The sequence below is a fragment of the Nilaparvata lugens genome, chromosome 2 (assembly GCF_014356525.2).
Source record: "Nilaparvata lugens isolate BPH chromosome 2, ASM1435652v1, whole genome shotgun sequence".
Classification (NCBI taxonomy): Eukaryota; Metazoa; Arthropoda; class Insecta; order Hemiptera; family Delphacidae; genus Nilaparvata; species Nilaparvata lugens.
Window position 1 is genome coordinate 92,535,443 of NC_052505.1, and position 16,929 is coordinate 92,552,371.

At 34.3% G+C, this 16,929-nt stretch overlaps 1 protein-coding gene across 3 annotated transcripts in view; it reads right to left on the reverse strand.

Moving 5' to 3' along the window:
* Positions 1-542: 542 nt before the first annotated feature.
* Positions 543-16,929, reverse strand: part of LOC111048334 (integrator complex subunit 2) — a 102,822-nt gene continuing 86,435 nt past the window's right edge. For all 3 annotated transcript variants that reach the window (XM_039422119.1, XM_039422121.1, XM_039422120.1), the window contains exons 14-18: positions 14,394-14,562; positions 11,690-11,942; positions 8,071-8,181; positions 4,300-4,513; positions 543-1,622 (exon numbers count right to left, since the gene is read on the reverse strand). In XM_039422119.1, coding sequence (XP_039278053.1) covers positions 1,357-1,622; positions 4,300-4,513; positions 8,071-8,181; positions 11,690-11,942; positions 14,394-14,562 — 1,013 coding nt within the window. In that variant the 3' untranslated portion in view covers positions 543-1,356. The remainder of the gene's footprint in view (positions 1,623-4,299; positions 4,514-8,070; positions 8,182-11,689; positions 11,943-14,393; positions 14,563-16,929) is intronic.

Consider the following 16,929-nt stretch of genomic DNA (forward strand, 5'->3'; position numbering starts at 1 on the left):
TTTACTGTTGGAACCCCGTTGTTTCACTCCTCCGTCTCAAGGCCCAGGAAGCGGGCCACCCCACAGAGGCTGGCGGCTGTCAATAGTGTCGGCTTCGAGGGGCAGCTGAAATACAGTACTATTTACTGTAGCCTGTGTTTCTGTGTTATTGGCTTATTGATAGTAATTAATTACGTGTTTTCTGCTAAATAATATATTTAAATTTCTGTTCTTATTAATATACTTTTATTAAAGCCTATGTTTTTCATTAGACCCAACTCATACAAACGTGGCGTATGGCATGGACATTTTTCACTCCTTTCAATACTAGGTAGATTTAATTGACTATTCACACTTACATCCAAAAGGGGCGAATATAAGGTGCATGCCCCTTGGCCCCCAAAAATATATTCTATATTCGCCACTGCCCTCCAACTTACATAAATCGAGTACATTCGAGTTCCATCCGATAACACGAAAGTTACCTGGTTAAAAATTTTTGTTTATATTATACTGTATAATTATTATCACAAAACATGCATGGGAAAATTGCAAAACGCATCATCAGTGAAACGATAATTTATTACTCTATAAGTAAAAACCTATACTTACAACAGATGGGAAATTGCAAACATACAAGAAGAATTAAAATTGAAAAATGTATACAGCTTCAGTAGATTCTCAATTTGAGAACAGCGTTCAGAAGAACGAGGTTACAGTCATCAGTCTAATCGATAGTATTCCAACCAGTAGATTTTGAATTCGAGAACAGCATTGATAAGTATTAGATCACAGTCCCAATCTACTAGATTAAATTTCAACTAGTATTGAAAGAACGCATATCATCAACTAGTTGATTTTCACTTTGAGAACAGCTTTCAGAAGAAAGAGGTCACAGTCCTCAGAATAATCGATTGTATTCCAACCAGTAGATTTTGAATTCGAGAACAGCATTGATAAGTATTAGATCACAGTCCCAATCTACTAGATTAAATTTCAACTAGATTTGAAAGAATGCATCTCATCAACTATAGTAGATTTAGAACAGCGTTCAGAAGAACGAGATCACAGTCCTCAGTCTAATCGATTCTATTTCAACTAGTAGATTTTGAATTTGAGAACAGCATTGATAAGTATTAGATCACAGTCCTCAATTTACTAGATTGAATTTCAAATAGTATTGAGAGAGCGCATATCATCAACTATAGTACATTTTGACTTTGAACAGCGTTGAGCAGTATTTTCTCAAAAGCAGTTTGTATACTGCTGATAGGAGATGCTGCTCGGAATCCTCAATCCAATCTATTGTATTCCAGCATTTAGAAGATTCTGGTCATAGTCTTGAATCTAATCGATTGAAAGAATGTACATCATCAACTAGTAGATTTTGACTTTAAGAACAGCATTGAGAAGTATCTGTTCAAAGGCAGTTTGTATTTGACTGAGGAGATGTTGCTCGGATCCCGGCTCGCGGAAGGAGAAGCTGACCGTGTTGCCTCGCGATGCCTCGGCGATTGTGATGCGACCCAGCTGCATGAGTAGCGCCAAAACGTCGTCGACCAGCGGCGGAAACGCGACGCAAACGCACACCAGCGACTGCAGTGTCGCCGAGAACAGCTCTGCGCGGTTGGTGCTCGACAGAACTGACAACAAATTCAAATTTTATTTATTCCAATTCACAATATTTACAATTATAAGCAACAAGATGGAAAATGATAAGCTAACAATTTATTATTAAGTACTAATAATTATTGAAAATGATTTTACTTTTATTTATTTATTTATTACATAAATACATACATGGAGACAACAGGTTAAACCCTTATATGTCTCCTTGAAACATTACAACATTCTTCATTCAAAAAATTAGATTTAAAATAAACATAAAGCTGAGAATAAAACAAGAGTAAAATAAAATAAGAACAAAATAAATTATATAACAAAAAAAAGCGTCTTAACAAAAGATTACAAAGATTTACAGATGAACTTCGAATATGTTATAGGTATCATTGAGAAAAGATAGCATAAGAATATATCCCATGGTATAGGTAGTTCATGTTCCAAATTTCAAGCCGATTTTTTGTTAACTCAAGCCGACTACTGGCTATTATTACAGTTTTGTTGGGGTGAGAGTGTAAGAACGGCGAAAAATGACCGTAAGCTTCAAATATGTTCATATCATTGATAAAAGATATCATAAGAAGATATCCCAGGGTATAGGTAGTTCATGTTCCAAATTTCAAGCCGATTTTTTGTTAACTCAAGTCTATTATTATCGACTACTGTCTATTATTACAGTTTTGTTGGGGTGAGAGTGTAAGAACGGCGCAAAATGAGCGTAAGCTTCAAGCCTTAGCTCAACACCTATAGCTCACAAAAACGGTTTAACGAATATGGGCCCTAAAAACAAAATCAAAATCGATTTATGTGAAAAAAATCATGCAGACCAAAAGCCAACTCACTTTTGTTTGTACAGCATGGAGCTTAAAATCATAATATTACCTACAAGAAACGTGATAAATACACGTTTCATCTTTACACATTGGAGATCTAATCGCTTTATCAATGACAATTAAATCCGCGACTAGATTTCTAACTCGCAAATAATATTTCAATAAAATTAAATGGGTTTTGATGTCATGTATGACAATATGATTGACAAGAGATATCATAAGAAGATATCCCATAGGTAGGTAGGTGTATAGGTAGGTCATGTTCCATATTTAAAGCTGATTTTTTGTTGAGATGATACTGTATCATATTGTGATGATACTGTATAATGTGGGGTGATACTGTATCATTAAATCATAAATTTTATGGTGATACCATAGAGAAAAAATAGCATAAGAAGATATCCCTTGATATAGGGCGTTTATGTTCCAAATTTCACTGCTACCTCAAGCCGATTACTGTCGACTAGTGTCTATTATTAAAGTTATGTTGGGTTGAGGTTTAAGAACGGCACAGTATGAGAGACTACCAGCGACATATAACTTCACAAAAAAAAAACTACGTGGATTATCGGCTTGAGTTAATAGTGAAATTTGGAACATAAATGGCCTACACCATGGTATATCTTCTTGTGTTATCTTTTCTCTATGGTTATATTAAGACTAGCATGTGATTTCGGAATAATAAATACTACTTGATGAGAGTATGATACGTCTGCGTCTGCAAGCAGGAGCGAATATCTAATAATTTTATCAATTCATGGAGAAGTGGAAGAAAGGAGTAAGGAAGAAAAATTAGCAACCAATCACTCACACATTCATTTACCTTGAGTATTTTTACTAAGAAATTTCATTAGGTCTCTATATAATCAGGCATAAGACCTCATTTTTTGTCTGAAGGTGCATTTTCGTTTGTGCGTAAATTTCCGCAGTCGACGACGGCAAGCATTGTTGACATTCATATTGTCCAAATTTCAAGTGTGCTAAAACAGCTGATCAAATAACTTTTCATCATTTGTCTTTATTATTAAAGAATTAAACATTTCTAATAATATCAACCTTAGACCAGTTATAGATTAGACACGGCCCCATTGTATATTCATACTGAAAGTCGATGAAGCCAACATCTAACTGCCAAATCCGCCCATCTTGACGTCACAAAAGTTTGTTGTGTAGGTGTTTGTGGTGTTTAACTTACATTGTTGTTATTCAATGCATTGTTGTTAGCTTGGTTGTGACGTCAAGGTGGGCGGATTTGGCAGTTAGATGTTAGCTTCAGAGGCTAGGCTTCCCAGCGTGTCTATTCTATAAATGGTCTAAGATATCAACATATTGCCATTTAAAAGTATAAAAAGTATAAGCAAAACCTGTCCCATTAAAACATAATTGAACATAATCTTTTAGGTTATGTAGACAAATTGAAATCTACCCAATCTGAGATTCTCTCCCTGTCGTGGTCGACGACGGCATTTAGACACAAACGAAAACCCAGCTTTAGCCATCTAAAAATTTTTGTTTTAAAAACAATTCAATTTTGTATTCTCTTAATAAATAAATAAATAAATATATATATATATATATGTAAGTATTTAGGAATGCAAAAACATTTCCAAATTCAGAAGTTTCACTCTGATAAGTCCATCAGTAAAGTATTTTTATTCGCCAAAACCAAAATTTGTAAGCAACATAAAAGTAGTTTTTAAATTCGAATAGGATTTATCATCATAGATAGGCTTATCAGACCTATCGTCAAATTTCTATTGTAGAAAATATTGAGCTGTTTCCATAATAATCATCACCAACTCTGTATATTCTCATAAGAATTCATTTGATTGCTTTCAAATTATTAATTTCTGTTAATTAATTTTACCTGAAAGGAGTGTTGTGAGTGTGCTGACACAGAGTCGCGCGACACTCATCGACTTGGGCAGCGCGTACTGCAGCGACAGGTGAGCGGCTAGATCCACGGCAAAGATCTGCTTCTCCAGATTCGGCTGACTCAGCAGTTCCGGGATGAAGTCCAGGCAGATGTGCATTGACGGTATGCCCGGCACTGCGACCGATAGCAGTTCTCGCGGGTAGTTCTGCAAGTCAATGTTTATTTAATTATAAAGTAATTTAACCTTCCGGCAGTCGCGCTGTTGTAAAAAGTACAACAGTGTCCGTTTTTTGCTGCACAAAACTATTGAATGGGGTGGTGTCAGTGAATAAGTAATCTATGCATTCCAAAACTTTCCCCCCATCACTTCAATGAGTTGCAGTATCAACAGAGCAATGGTTCAGTCTTTAGGTGCCATTTAGTCGCGACAGTGCATAAGTCGCACTGTGCATAAGATAGGAAAAGACTGTATACGGGGAATGTAAACGAACCCAATAACACAGAATTGATGGCTTTGCTCGATGTACCTTATTGGGCTATGAAATGGTAATCATCCAAATGTTCATAGGCGTAAAATAATCCAAGAAGATGGAAAAAGTAATTATACAATATTAATTAATATGTTTTGATAGCAAACAGAGTACATAGTACTTGGGAAAATGGATGTTGTACAAAATACAACACGCGACTGATCGTGTGATACGCGACTACCGGAAGATTAAATAAATGATTCAATGCTCAATTCTTTATCCATCAGTGTTGAGGTATCTTCACATTATGCTGCGCTACGCTGAAATACGTCAATATCAAATCATTTTATTGCCACAGTCAAACACTTTACAATTTGTATCGGCCACGTCAATATTACAAACTATATTAGAGATCATACAACAATAGCAATCACCTAAAAATCTAGATAGACTCCATGTTAACATTGAAATATTCATCTAAACTATAAAAACAATTTCTTATAAAAAAATCTTAATTCTTAGTTTAAATTCCCTGAGTGTCAAACCTCGAACATTTGTTGGTAAATGGTTATAAAAAATTTATTGAAAAGGCCTTAAAACTCATATATGGCTGGATTTGTAAGAGCAGTACTCATTTCTCAAATTCGATTTATTCCTTGTGTTATATGAATGAATGTTGTCATGAGTTGAGAATAAATGTAGATTTGACTTTACAAAAAGCAGAGAATTAAACGTAAAAATACAAGGTAAGCTAATGACTCCCAATCTAATGAACAAAGGTTTACAATGAGTTAAAGGAGGCACATAACAAATTCGTCTTCGGAAGCCGAAGCTGTCACCGTCCTATCTCCCTCAACTCTGAAAGAAGTCAATACATTCATTTAATTGATAATCATTTCAATAAATAATAATGTTTGAATCAATTCAATTTTTCATCAGTGTTAAGGTTCCTTAACATTACGCTACCCTACGCTGAAATACGTCTTCATAAGCCGTAGCCGTCCTGTCTCTCAACATTGAAATCTACGCTACGCTGATGTGAACGGGACAGATACATAGCTTGAATTTAACATTGGGAGGCAGGACATATTTCAGCGTAGCGTAGCTAAGTACGGAGAGACCATTAGGATGGTCAATAACGACAGGACAAGTGTGTCAAGCATTTGTGAACTGACATGTCTTTGGACGAAAAATACATTTACGCGAAAGGCTTCAAACAAAAAAACAGCTGTTTGACAGCAGCTTCCAACATAAAATAAACGACTAAAAACAGTTACCAGTGAAAATTCCTATACTATTAAACGAGCAATTTCTGTTTATATCTTTAGATGTTTTTATGTTTATATTTATATTTGTATGTGACCGGATCTCGAAAACGGCTTTAACGATTCTCAAGAATTTTGGAACAAAGTGGGTTTATGATATGAAAATTAGATTGCACTAAGTCTAAATCCTGGGATAACTCGCTGAAGGTTATTAAAAGGATAAATACGTCCTTGGAAAAAGAGCTGGAAATTTTGTCGTCTGTCGATACCGTAATGGAAGTGAGTGAGCGAGTGCATGTGTGGGTTATCCCTCAGCTGATCTCACAAGAAGAATAATTCAGCAAGAAAAACTTTCGGTATTTTTGTTTATTTCTCTTTTTTTATGAAACATGTTTACTTCAGAAAATCAAAAATAGTAACTAGATGTAGTTAGTGTAGAATAGTACATAGTATATTAACAAATATTGTAGCAAACATAGTATATCATTCTAAATCGAGTTCATAGTACTGTATATCTATTTGTATTGGATGATGATTGTGTTTGTTTTTTGAAGTGTGAATAAATTGTTATTTTGATGAGTGATAGTAGCTTATCCTAGATTTTGATTTGGATTGTAGTATAAATAATTTTAAAAGGGACAGTTTTGGGCAAAAACCTGTTGTGCCTCCTCATATAACTGTAAAAATAATTGTAAAACTGAGAAAATGAATAAATAAAAATATAAACTATAAATTCAATCTTTCGTTACAAATTTTCTATGCTTTTACACTCCAGAGCGAAGCTCGGTCCCCCCGATATTTGAAAATCATGACAAAAATAATTTAACCTCAAATAAAGCAGCGAAGAAAGAATAAACAACAAAGAATCGGAGATACAAAACCTAACCTAAAAGATTTTGATTGAAGCCTCTCACTGATAACATAACATATGAGACGAACATGTATGTACACACATGTTCAACATTCTTGTCCTGTCATTATCCTTCATGTATAACACCTCAAAAAAGTTACATGGATATAATAGTGGGGTCCAGTGGACCCCATTCTTTAAATTTACTATTTTTCGGTTATTTCTGATTTTTTGAAAATTATACTCATTAGGATCGATATAAATGTTCTATTTGAGCTATTTTACCAGGTTTAAACACAAAAACTTTTATTTCAATCAGCTTAAAAAATTGTTATTTATTCTTCTGTCATTTTCAAAATTCAAAATGTATTCAATTACTAATTACCACATTTCCGACATACAATACTGAATAATCAATCAAACCATACATTTTCTTGAAGGAGAATAGTCATACTTCAATATTCTAGGGGAAAAAGTCACATAACTTTATTGGTTTTCCTTACACTACCTCTGGATTATTGTCAATTTCATGATATGAAAACACGCAAAAAACAAAAAGAGATTGCATAAAACATATACTATTCAATTTTGTCGTGGATTATCGTCAACACACTCCTTGCAAATCATTGCTCTATGTTCTTCACACAATGGCTTTCCACAGTTTGAGCACCTATTTTTTGTTTTTCTGTCCTTTGCACGCTGGAAAAAGACTAACGTAGATATAGCACTGGGGTTTGATGAACCCCAAACACAATTGAATTGTTTACTGCTTCACTATCTGGAGTCGATTGGTCATTTTTGACGTTGCAACGTATTGACAGGACTGCCAACTGAATTTACATGAAGCAAAAATATCCCCTCCATACTTGTTACTGAGATAACACAAGAAGAAATATCAGTGGGGTACACTGGACCCCAGTTTTATATTTGAAGGTTAAAGATTATCCGTAGCAAACAATACTAAATTGACAATAGTCTTCAATCATTGTATTGAATTGTGTTTAATTGAACCATTAAATAATATACAAAAAGTTTCTACAATAGACCTATAAACTTCGTGAGTGGTTTCCTTACATCACAATAAAGAAAAGAGCTCCAGTGAATATGACTTTTAAAATGCTTTGTTACCGATATAAGAATGGCGGAAGAGCTATTTGAAAGATATGGTTATAGTTACCTGAAAATGGATGAGTTTCGCTAAAGATGGATCCGCTATATAGACTTGATGTAAATGTGAACAGATAATACTCCGAACTTCACGTAAAGCCCACATCTGACCCGGAGTTTTCTGAAAAAACACAAATTTTGGAGTGATTTAAAATAATTCAAATTCTGAGATTAATGAAATAAATAATTATTCTCAAAAGTTAATATAATGCTACAAAATGCATTAAAAATAATTTATAAGTTTCTAACACCTTTTTCAAGTTTATTGACACAATATTGAAACACAAGGTATTACTACACAATGAGGCTACGTTTACAACAAAGTTATTAACAAAATGTTAATGTTTATGCTTACATAGTTTCCTACAATATTCATCTCACAACTTTTTCTACATTTTCTCTAGTTTTCGATATATCCGCTCTCGAAGTTGTAACATTTTTGAAAAAAAACAGGTTTGCCTCCAATTTTTTCTCTTATAACGTTTTAAAAATCGATGGGAAAAATCCATGCTGATTATGAGCTTATAAAGAACTGAATTCTCTTCAATTTGATATATAATTTTACACTTTTACGAATTACCCTACACCTTTTGCAGCAACTTTAGTGTTGAGTGTGAAATCTCCATTTTTGCAACAATAGATCAATTGACAAAGGAATTTGAAGGGAATGTTTTAAACACAATTTTTGACTGTAATGTTCACAACACTGTTGACAATAATCAGCATGGATTTTTCCCATCAATTTTTAAACTGTTATAAGAAAAAAAATAGAAAAAATTGGAGGCAAACCTGTTTTTTTTTCAAAAATGTTACAACTTCGAGAGCGGATATATAGAAAACTAGAGAAGATGTAGGAAACGTTATGGGATGAATATTGTAGGAAATTATATGAGCTTCAATTTTGTATATAACAGTTATGTCTGTAAGATACATAGTTTTTGAGTTATATGCGAGAAACCAAAAAATGGTACCTTTGAACCACTCCCACCCCCTTAGCACAGGGGGTAGTGGTGGGGGCTTTTGATATGTTTACCTCCTTACTACCCTAAACAGAACTGCGGGGTCAAAAATTGTCTTCCAAAAATTTCCCTCTATAACCTTTCCTTGACTGGACTATTAAGAAAGACATTCTTATGCCTTGTCACCAAAGTCATACCTTGTTTCACCAAGCATTGTGAAGATGGGTTCGCCTCACAAGTGTGCACTGCAATTATCGATAGTAACTATCGCCATAGAAATCATACCGAGTTTTACACTCGTTGTAAAGCATACACGATTTGTCTTGACCGAGCTTCGTTCGTGAAATCGAGCATACAAGAGGTTATATATTCTATAACATGGGACGGTATAACAACCATGGATACAATATAGTATAAGAAGATATCCCAGGGTATAGTTCGTTTATGTTCCAAATTTCCAGCCGATTTTTGTTAACTCAAGTCGACTGTCTCTTATAACTGTTTTGTTGGGGTGAAAATGTAGGAACGGCACAGTATGAGGTATATGCATATGCAATATTATAGGCCAACAAAAAAATTAGAAACATTCAAAGAGTCAATGGCCCATATGAATAAAACCAGAGCAAATGCTCATGAGCAAGATCATGGAGCATAAGGTTTTGCTCATGAGCAAAAGGTAGAAGCCAAAGCATTTGCTCATTTTTATATGAATAAGCTTTACCTTATACTCTTACCTTATGCTCCTGAACTCTGGAGCAAATGCTCACGTATTTTAAAGATTTTTCATCAGCTGATTCGCTTTTGTAGCCTGACTTTGTTTTTATAGCTCACGGAAGCGCTAAATATGCAAGTAGGGTGCACTGCTTGTGTTTGCGTCGTCTGCTCTGTTTTCTATTTATGAATAGAGTTTTAGGTTAGTTGAGTTTAGAATGTTGAAATAATAGCGTGAAAAATGGCATCTCTATATTAATCTTCAGCATCTTATAATAGAATAGAATAGAATAAGTTTTAATGTAACCGCTTCTGAGGTCTTCAGAAGCATTACCTCCGTCACAATGTATAGCAAATGTCACACATACATTATAATAATTGGAAACATACTATTCTAAAAGAACTACAATATCATGATATATTAATTCATGTCCAAACAAAGAAATATATTAAATATATATATATATATATATTATATATATATATATTATATATATATATCAATAGCCTTCTTATAATCGTCCACACTCTCATCTTCTTAAATGCCTATTTCCTATTTTGTGATGTCTATCTTTATAACAGGTAGCTATCTTTTGTATTTATTCTTTTGTAGGTGATATATATCATGGTTGAATCTAAAGAGAGTTTTATAGTTCTCAACTATTGGTTGTGATCGTATCTGGTATAGTTTCCTCTTCCTCATACGAATTAGTTGAGCCATTTTACTATGAGCAAAAGGTGATAAGCTGCTCTAGACTAGACTCACCTTTTTTGAAGCATTTGCTTCAAAAGTTGAGCAAATGCTCTAGTTTATTCATACAATTTTGAACAAAAGCTTTTACTTTTGAGCAAATGCTCAAACTATTTTTTTTGATGAGCATGAGCAGAAGGTTTTGCTCACGTTTATTCATAGAAAATGAAGCAAATGCTCCATATTTTAGAAGTATAAGCAAATGCTCAACTTTATTCATATGGCCCATTAACTTTTTGGCCTATGTAGCCGGAGACATTGATGTGTCCGCCCTGCAAAATCTGAGCTTCAAATAGTATGAGGTGACTACCAGCGTCACATAGCTTCACGGAAAACAACTGTTGGGACTATCGGCCTGATTTGACGGTGTAATTTGGAACATAATCATCCTATACCATGGGATATCTTCTTATGCGTTTTTTTCTCTATGTTATTATACCGAGTGTTTCAAAAAGAATGACCCAATTTCAAACAGTTATATTTATTTTTAAAAATGGTGCACACAAACCAATTTTACATCAAATCACTCACAGAAGTATCAAGTTTATTATGATTTATTATAAGAATTCTATGTGCCCCTCCTATTGATGGCACAAGGATGTACGCCATTTTCTCAACACCAACTTGCCTTAACTTTGGATAGGGCACACAGGACCGCAAGACTTGGCTTTGCATTCCTGGCCTCCACGGTCCCCTGACATAACACCGAATGACTTTTTCCAGTGGGATACGTTAAAGATCGTGTTTATGTTCCTCCTTTAGCACTTGATATTGAGGAGCTGAGAACCAGGGTAAGTGATGCAGTAGCTACAGTCCGAAAAGACATCTGCAGACAACAGTCTAGAATGAATTTGGCTACTGTCTACATGTCGTCCGAGCCTCAAAAAGAGCACATAGAACATAGAAGAGCACTTATAATACATCATCATAAAACTTGATACTTCTGTGAGTGATTTGATGTAAAATTTGTTTGTGTGCACCATTTTTTAAAATAATTATAACTTTTTGAAATTGGGTCATTCTTTTTGTAAAACATTTGATATTGACACATTTTATATTTTGATATTTGTTATTTGTATATTTTATATTTTGTTATTGTATTAGATCTGAGATTATGATTTAGGCCATCGGCTAGAAGGAAATTGAGCTTGTATTTGAAATTGGAATGAATTAATAAAAGCCCAAAATGAGTGGATAGTTTATCTCACCCTATCGCTTTCGGTCTCCATACAGGCTTCGAGCAGAATCTGAGCGGCGACACTCTCCTGGGTGGCGATCAGCGCCGCCTTCAGTTCTTCGCGTTCCGCGTCGCTACTCAGTTGACCCTTGCCGCCTATGGCCGCGTTTGCGGCTGCGGCCGTGACTAGCGGCTGGTCCAGCAAGTGGCGACTCAGCTGGCTGCGTGATGCCTGCAGGCAGGCGGCTAACACGCGGAGTAGGACTGCCAGCGCGGTCGGGCATCTGTCAAAAGAATGGGTCAAGTGGTGAATCGGTCAAATAACAAATTCAGCATAATTATCCAACCAGAAATAGATTAAATATCAACATCCACATCCCTCGTCTCGAAAACTCAATGCAATTATCAAACTCTTCCCATTTGGCCCAGTGGCTATATCATAATGCTCCTCCAGAAATTCTATCAATTAGTGAGGGGTGTAGCATCGCCATCTATCAGCGTGGAGTATGCGGCTGCAGAGGCTCTGTTGCGGTCTCCTTATGTCTAGCTGCATTGCTCCTAATAGTCCGACCTTACCTATTGGTTTTGTTCAGTTTTTTCTTTCCCTTCAACCACGGGTTCCGTACTTTTTATTTATATTTTGATTGTATAATACCTTAAATGCCGCAAATTAGTTTTTAAAGTTCAAGCCACTTAATAATGATAGTTAAATAATAATAATAGTTAATAAAATCATAGTTGAACTATTATTTTTGCTTATAAATTCCAACTTCTTATTTTATTAGTAAGTTTTTAGTAACTAGATTTTTTATAATTTTTGGTATCAATAAAGTATAGTTATTCATTTTCTTATCGATTGTCAGAAAACTCCTACATGCACACGGACTTATTGTCCAAGCATGGAGTTATTCATTTACTTTTTTACTTGTTTTTCATATTAGTGTTACAATCTAATGTATCGCCTTTACTTTGTTTTTACTAGCACTATTTAATGTAAAAAGTGTTTGAATAAATTGAATTGAATTGAATCTGAACAAATTGGAGAATTGGGGAATCGGAGGTGAAATAGTGAATCACTGAATCGGAGGTGAAATGAGTAATCGGTGAATTGGGGAACGGGTGAATCGATAGATCGGAGAATCAGTAAGACCCGTATGCAAATACTCGGTTTAAACGGAGAAATGTCAGCTGTTCGTTTAAACCCCGTATGAAACACATTATGATAAATGCAACCATATCTACAAGTAAACGTGGTTTAGAGTTAAACGTAGTGTTAGCATATGACCCTAAATCGGAGAGACAGAGGTGAAAAAGTTCATCGGTGAAATGGGAAATCGGTAAATCCGAACATAAAATATAAACCAACCAGAAGTAGAGGCTACGAGATATATCATGAGCTTCAACCCCTTAAACGGTGAAAAGAGTGTCTAGAGTGGTAGGGATGTAGGGGTGGGAATGTCTCTCTCACACATCTTTCCCTCTCACTCTGCATTCATAAGGCCAGTGTAGATAATGTTCCAAGTGAGGGTGCCAGCTGCCGAGAACAAACCGACCAAACTCGTATACCCACCCTAAAATTATCACAGGTGAGTTTCATGTTCATGTCGAAGGTTCATGTTATGATTTGTCTCCTATAATAATACATTTTTTGCAATGCAATACAAATTTTATTTGATTTGATTGAATTTACAAATAGATTCATACAAATTAAAATGTAAGTACAACTGGAAAAAATTGAAAAAAGGAAGAAACTTTATTTTGCCAAAATACATAATCACTAGTAAAAATTACCAATTTATTATACAATAATAATTGAAATATACATACATAATCATATAAATGAAAAATACACTATACGAAATAAAACACTGCATCAAATGACCTTGAAACAAGGTCACATCCGCATTACAGGAGCATCATTGAGCATAAAAAGTTCTTTAAATCCTATCATATTAAGCGAGCAATTTCTGTATATATTTTTATATTTGGTTATTTTTATTTATTTATAATTATTTGGTTATTTTTATTTATTTGTAATTATTTGGTTATTTATTAATGGTTATTTATGTCCAGCGGATCTCGAAAACGGCTCTAATGATTGTCACGAGATTTGGAACATAGTAGGTTTATGATATAAAAATTCGATTGCACTAGGTCTCATCCCTGGGAAAACTCGCTAAAGGACATGAAAAGGATAATTCATCCTTGGAAAAACAGATGATAATTTCGTCGTCGGTCGATAACAGAAGATGGGTGTGCCTGTGTGGGAGATCAGCTGTGTAATCAATCAGCTTAACGTATCTCGCGAGAAATCTAGAAATTTTAATAGACTCGATCAAAATAATTTGATTAGTTGACATGACATGGTATATCATAATATTCAAAGTTAATCATTATTTTACAGTTATAAGTGATAAGTGAGTGTTATTTTGTTTTTCAATTTGGTTTGTAAACAATGTGACTTAGAACTTTTATGTTTTCAAATATTTGGACTGAAAATTTGACCTGAATTCAAGTGTATGGAACATAACCTACTTTTTGGAATATTCATAGTGTATAAATCAAAATTCGGGGAAGAAACAGTTTTGGGCTGTTCCTGTTAGTCCTTCCCCAATCATTTTAAAGAATTGAGTTCTGTTTATCAATAAATAAATAACGAGCGAAGCTCGGTGCCCCGATATTTGATATAATAAATGCAAATAAAATGGAAAAAAGCACACTTTCTTACGGCTCACCTGAATACCCTGTTATCACAGCGGACTACTTGCAATGGATCAAGCACCACATTTTCCTGCGTGAGATCTGGCAACGCCGACTGGTTGTGACGCAGAGCGTTGATGGTCATCACCCACAGGCAACGTGGCAACACTGTGTTCAGTTTCAGCCATGTCAGTCTGTACAGTTCTGCATCATGCAAACAACAAACGAATCACATATAACAATATTGGAAGCATATGTAACATCGAAATCCGTAAATGTACGTACTGAAAGTGTTATCTTTGTTTTATAAAATGAGTGGGGATAGGAATCAAACGAGGAATCTTGAAGAAAATCAGCAGATAACTAGGCAAACTACAAGGATGCTAATCAGACTCCCCAAACCAAACAGCACTACCTTTCAGAGATGCTTTTTTTTCTTGGACCTAAATTCTTCAATATTCTTCCAGATGAGATCAGAAAGCTACAGAATCTCAAGAAATTTCTAGAACAAACGAAGAGTTGGCTATGGTTTCATCCACCATTAGAATTGAAACACTTATTCAAAATAGTGAGCTGAGAAACACATGGTGCTAATATGAATCTAATCCATTATTGAATATGAATTTCAGTGTAGAATGGCCTTTTTACTGTAGTTACTTCTATATCCTTCAAAGTTTAAACTTTGCTTTGAGCTTTGATCTGAAAACATTTTTTTATCATTCACTGTTATGTCTCATCTTTTATTTTTCATTTTATTTCTTTTTTCCTCCCTTGTCATGAATTATGTTGATGCAAAGACTGTACTGGTGATTCTTCCTCCCATTTTTTCGCAGTTTGATCTACAAATTCATAATATAAGTATATTTAATAGAGGAAATGCTTCAATCAATCAATAAAATTACTTGATGATGGTGATTGAATGTATGTGTGCGCGGGTGTGTGTAAGCTTTTTTCTTCTATATCGCTTCCCGGTTAAACCTCAACTCCTGTTCACAAACAAGTGCTTCATGAAGCACTTTTTGAGCAGTAATTGTTCACATTATTACTTTTTAACATACATGATGGTATATTCCTCAATAAAAGAAGAGTATGCTTTGTGCAGAATTGTTAATTGTTACTTTTCAATAGTTCCTTTTAGTTCATTGCTGTTAAATGGAAATTATACCAATTATAATGTAATACATTTTTGTTTTTGGAATATTTTCATTTTGTATTTCTCATTTTGTGTACCGATGTGATGTGAACAATAAACTTGATTTGATTTTGAAAAAAATCTAGAGTGCCAGTGAATAGATAATTTTGTTCAATTAACAATAGATGTTTCTCAATCAACACTCATTTTGTCAGTCTACTCTCTCTCAATCCCCTTCATGTCTGAACAACTCAAGTAAATATAATTTTTAAGTCCATAAAGACAATGCACTCATTTGAGAACACGTTTCATCTAGATTACAATAATTTCTGCGATTTCTGCGAATTTTTGGGCGACTTGTTAAATCATTTGTTTTCATGCAATAATTTATGCGATTTCTGCTAATTTTAGGGCAACGTTTTAGACCATTTTCATGCAAAAAAATTAAGTAAACTTCTTTAAGAGACAATTTTAGGACAACTTTTTTAATTTGTTTTCATGCAATAATTTATGCGATTTCTGCTGATTTTAGGACAACTTTTTGTAAAAAATTTAAGTAAACCTCTTTAAGGGACAATCTTTTCGTGAAGGAGATTTAAAGGATATATTATAGGAGAGAATCTGTTATTTATTTTAGAATTTCTATTTCTATTTCTAACTGAAGCTTCCATGATTCCATTTATCATTGATAAGTGGAAAAGAATCAAGGAGATTCTTAAAACTAACCATTCATTTTCTCGAGACTCGTATTGATAAAGATAATATTAATAATTAAATCGATGGTGATGAAAACAATTGTATTCATAGATAAATGATTGATTAGAGATTTATTTATTGGAAATAAATGGAAGTTGCATTTGTTCAAATGCTAATTAATGGATAATTATTATTAAACGAAAATCCTAATTGAATGCTGTAAATCACTACGAAGACTTCTGCTACTGCAAATATTGACAACAGGGTAAACAGCTTGATGGATTTTCTATTACGGGATTCCCCTTTAATAATAATTTATTCATTAATTAGCATTTGAACAAATGCAAATCCAATTTATTTCCATCTGTAGACTGGCTGGCCGCCATGGCTTTGTATAAAATGAGCGCTGCTATCCAGAGATTGTCAGTGTGGTGTAAGGGTAAGCATTCCTGACCGGCAATTAGGAGGTACTGGGTTCGATTCCCGGATGACAAATATTTTTTGTATAGCGGCGCTCATTGAATTTCCATCTAGCTGTTTACCCTGTTGTCAATATTTGCAGTAGCAGTAGTCTTCGGGTGATTTACAGCATTCAATTGGAATTTTCGTTTAATAATGATTTATTCGTTTATTTATTCCTATTCCACTTCAGCACTTTGAACATTTTTCTCAAGTAGAATGTGAATGATATTATGAAGGTTGTAGACTAACTGCTAGATGTCATACTAGAAGTCCTTTTTGGT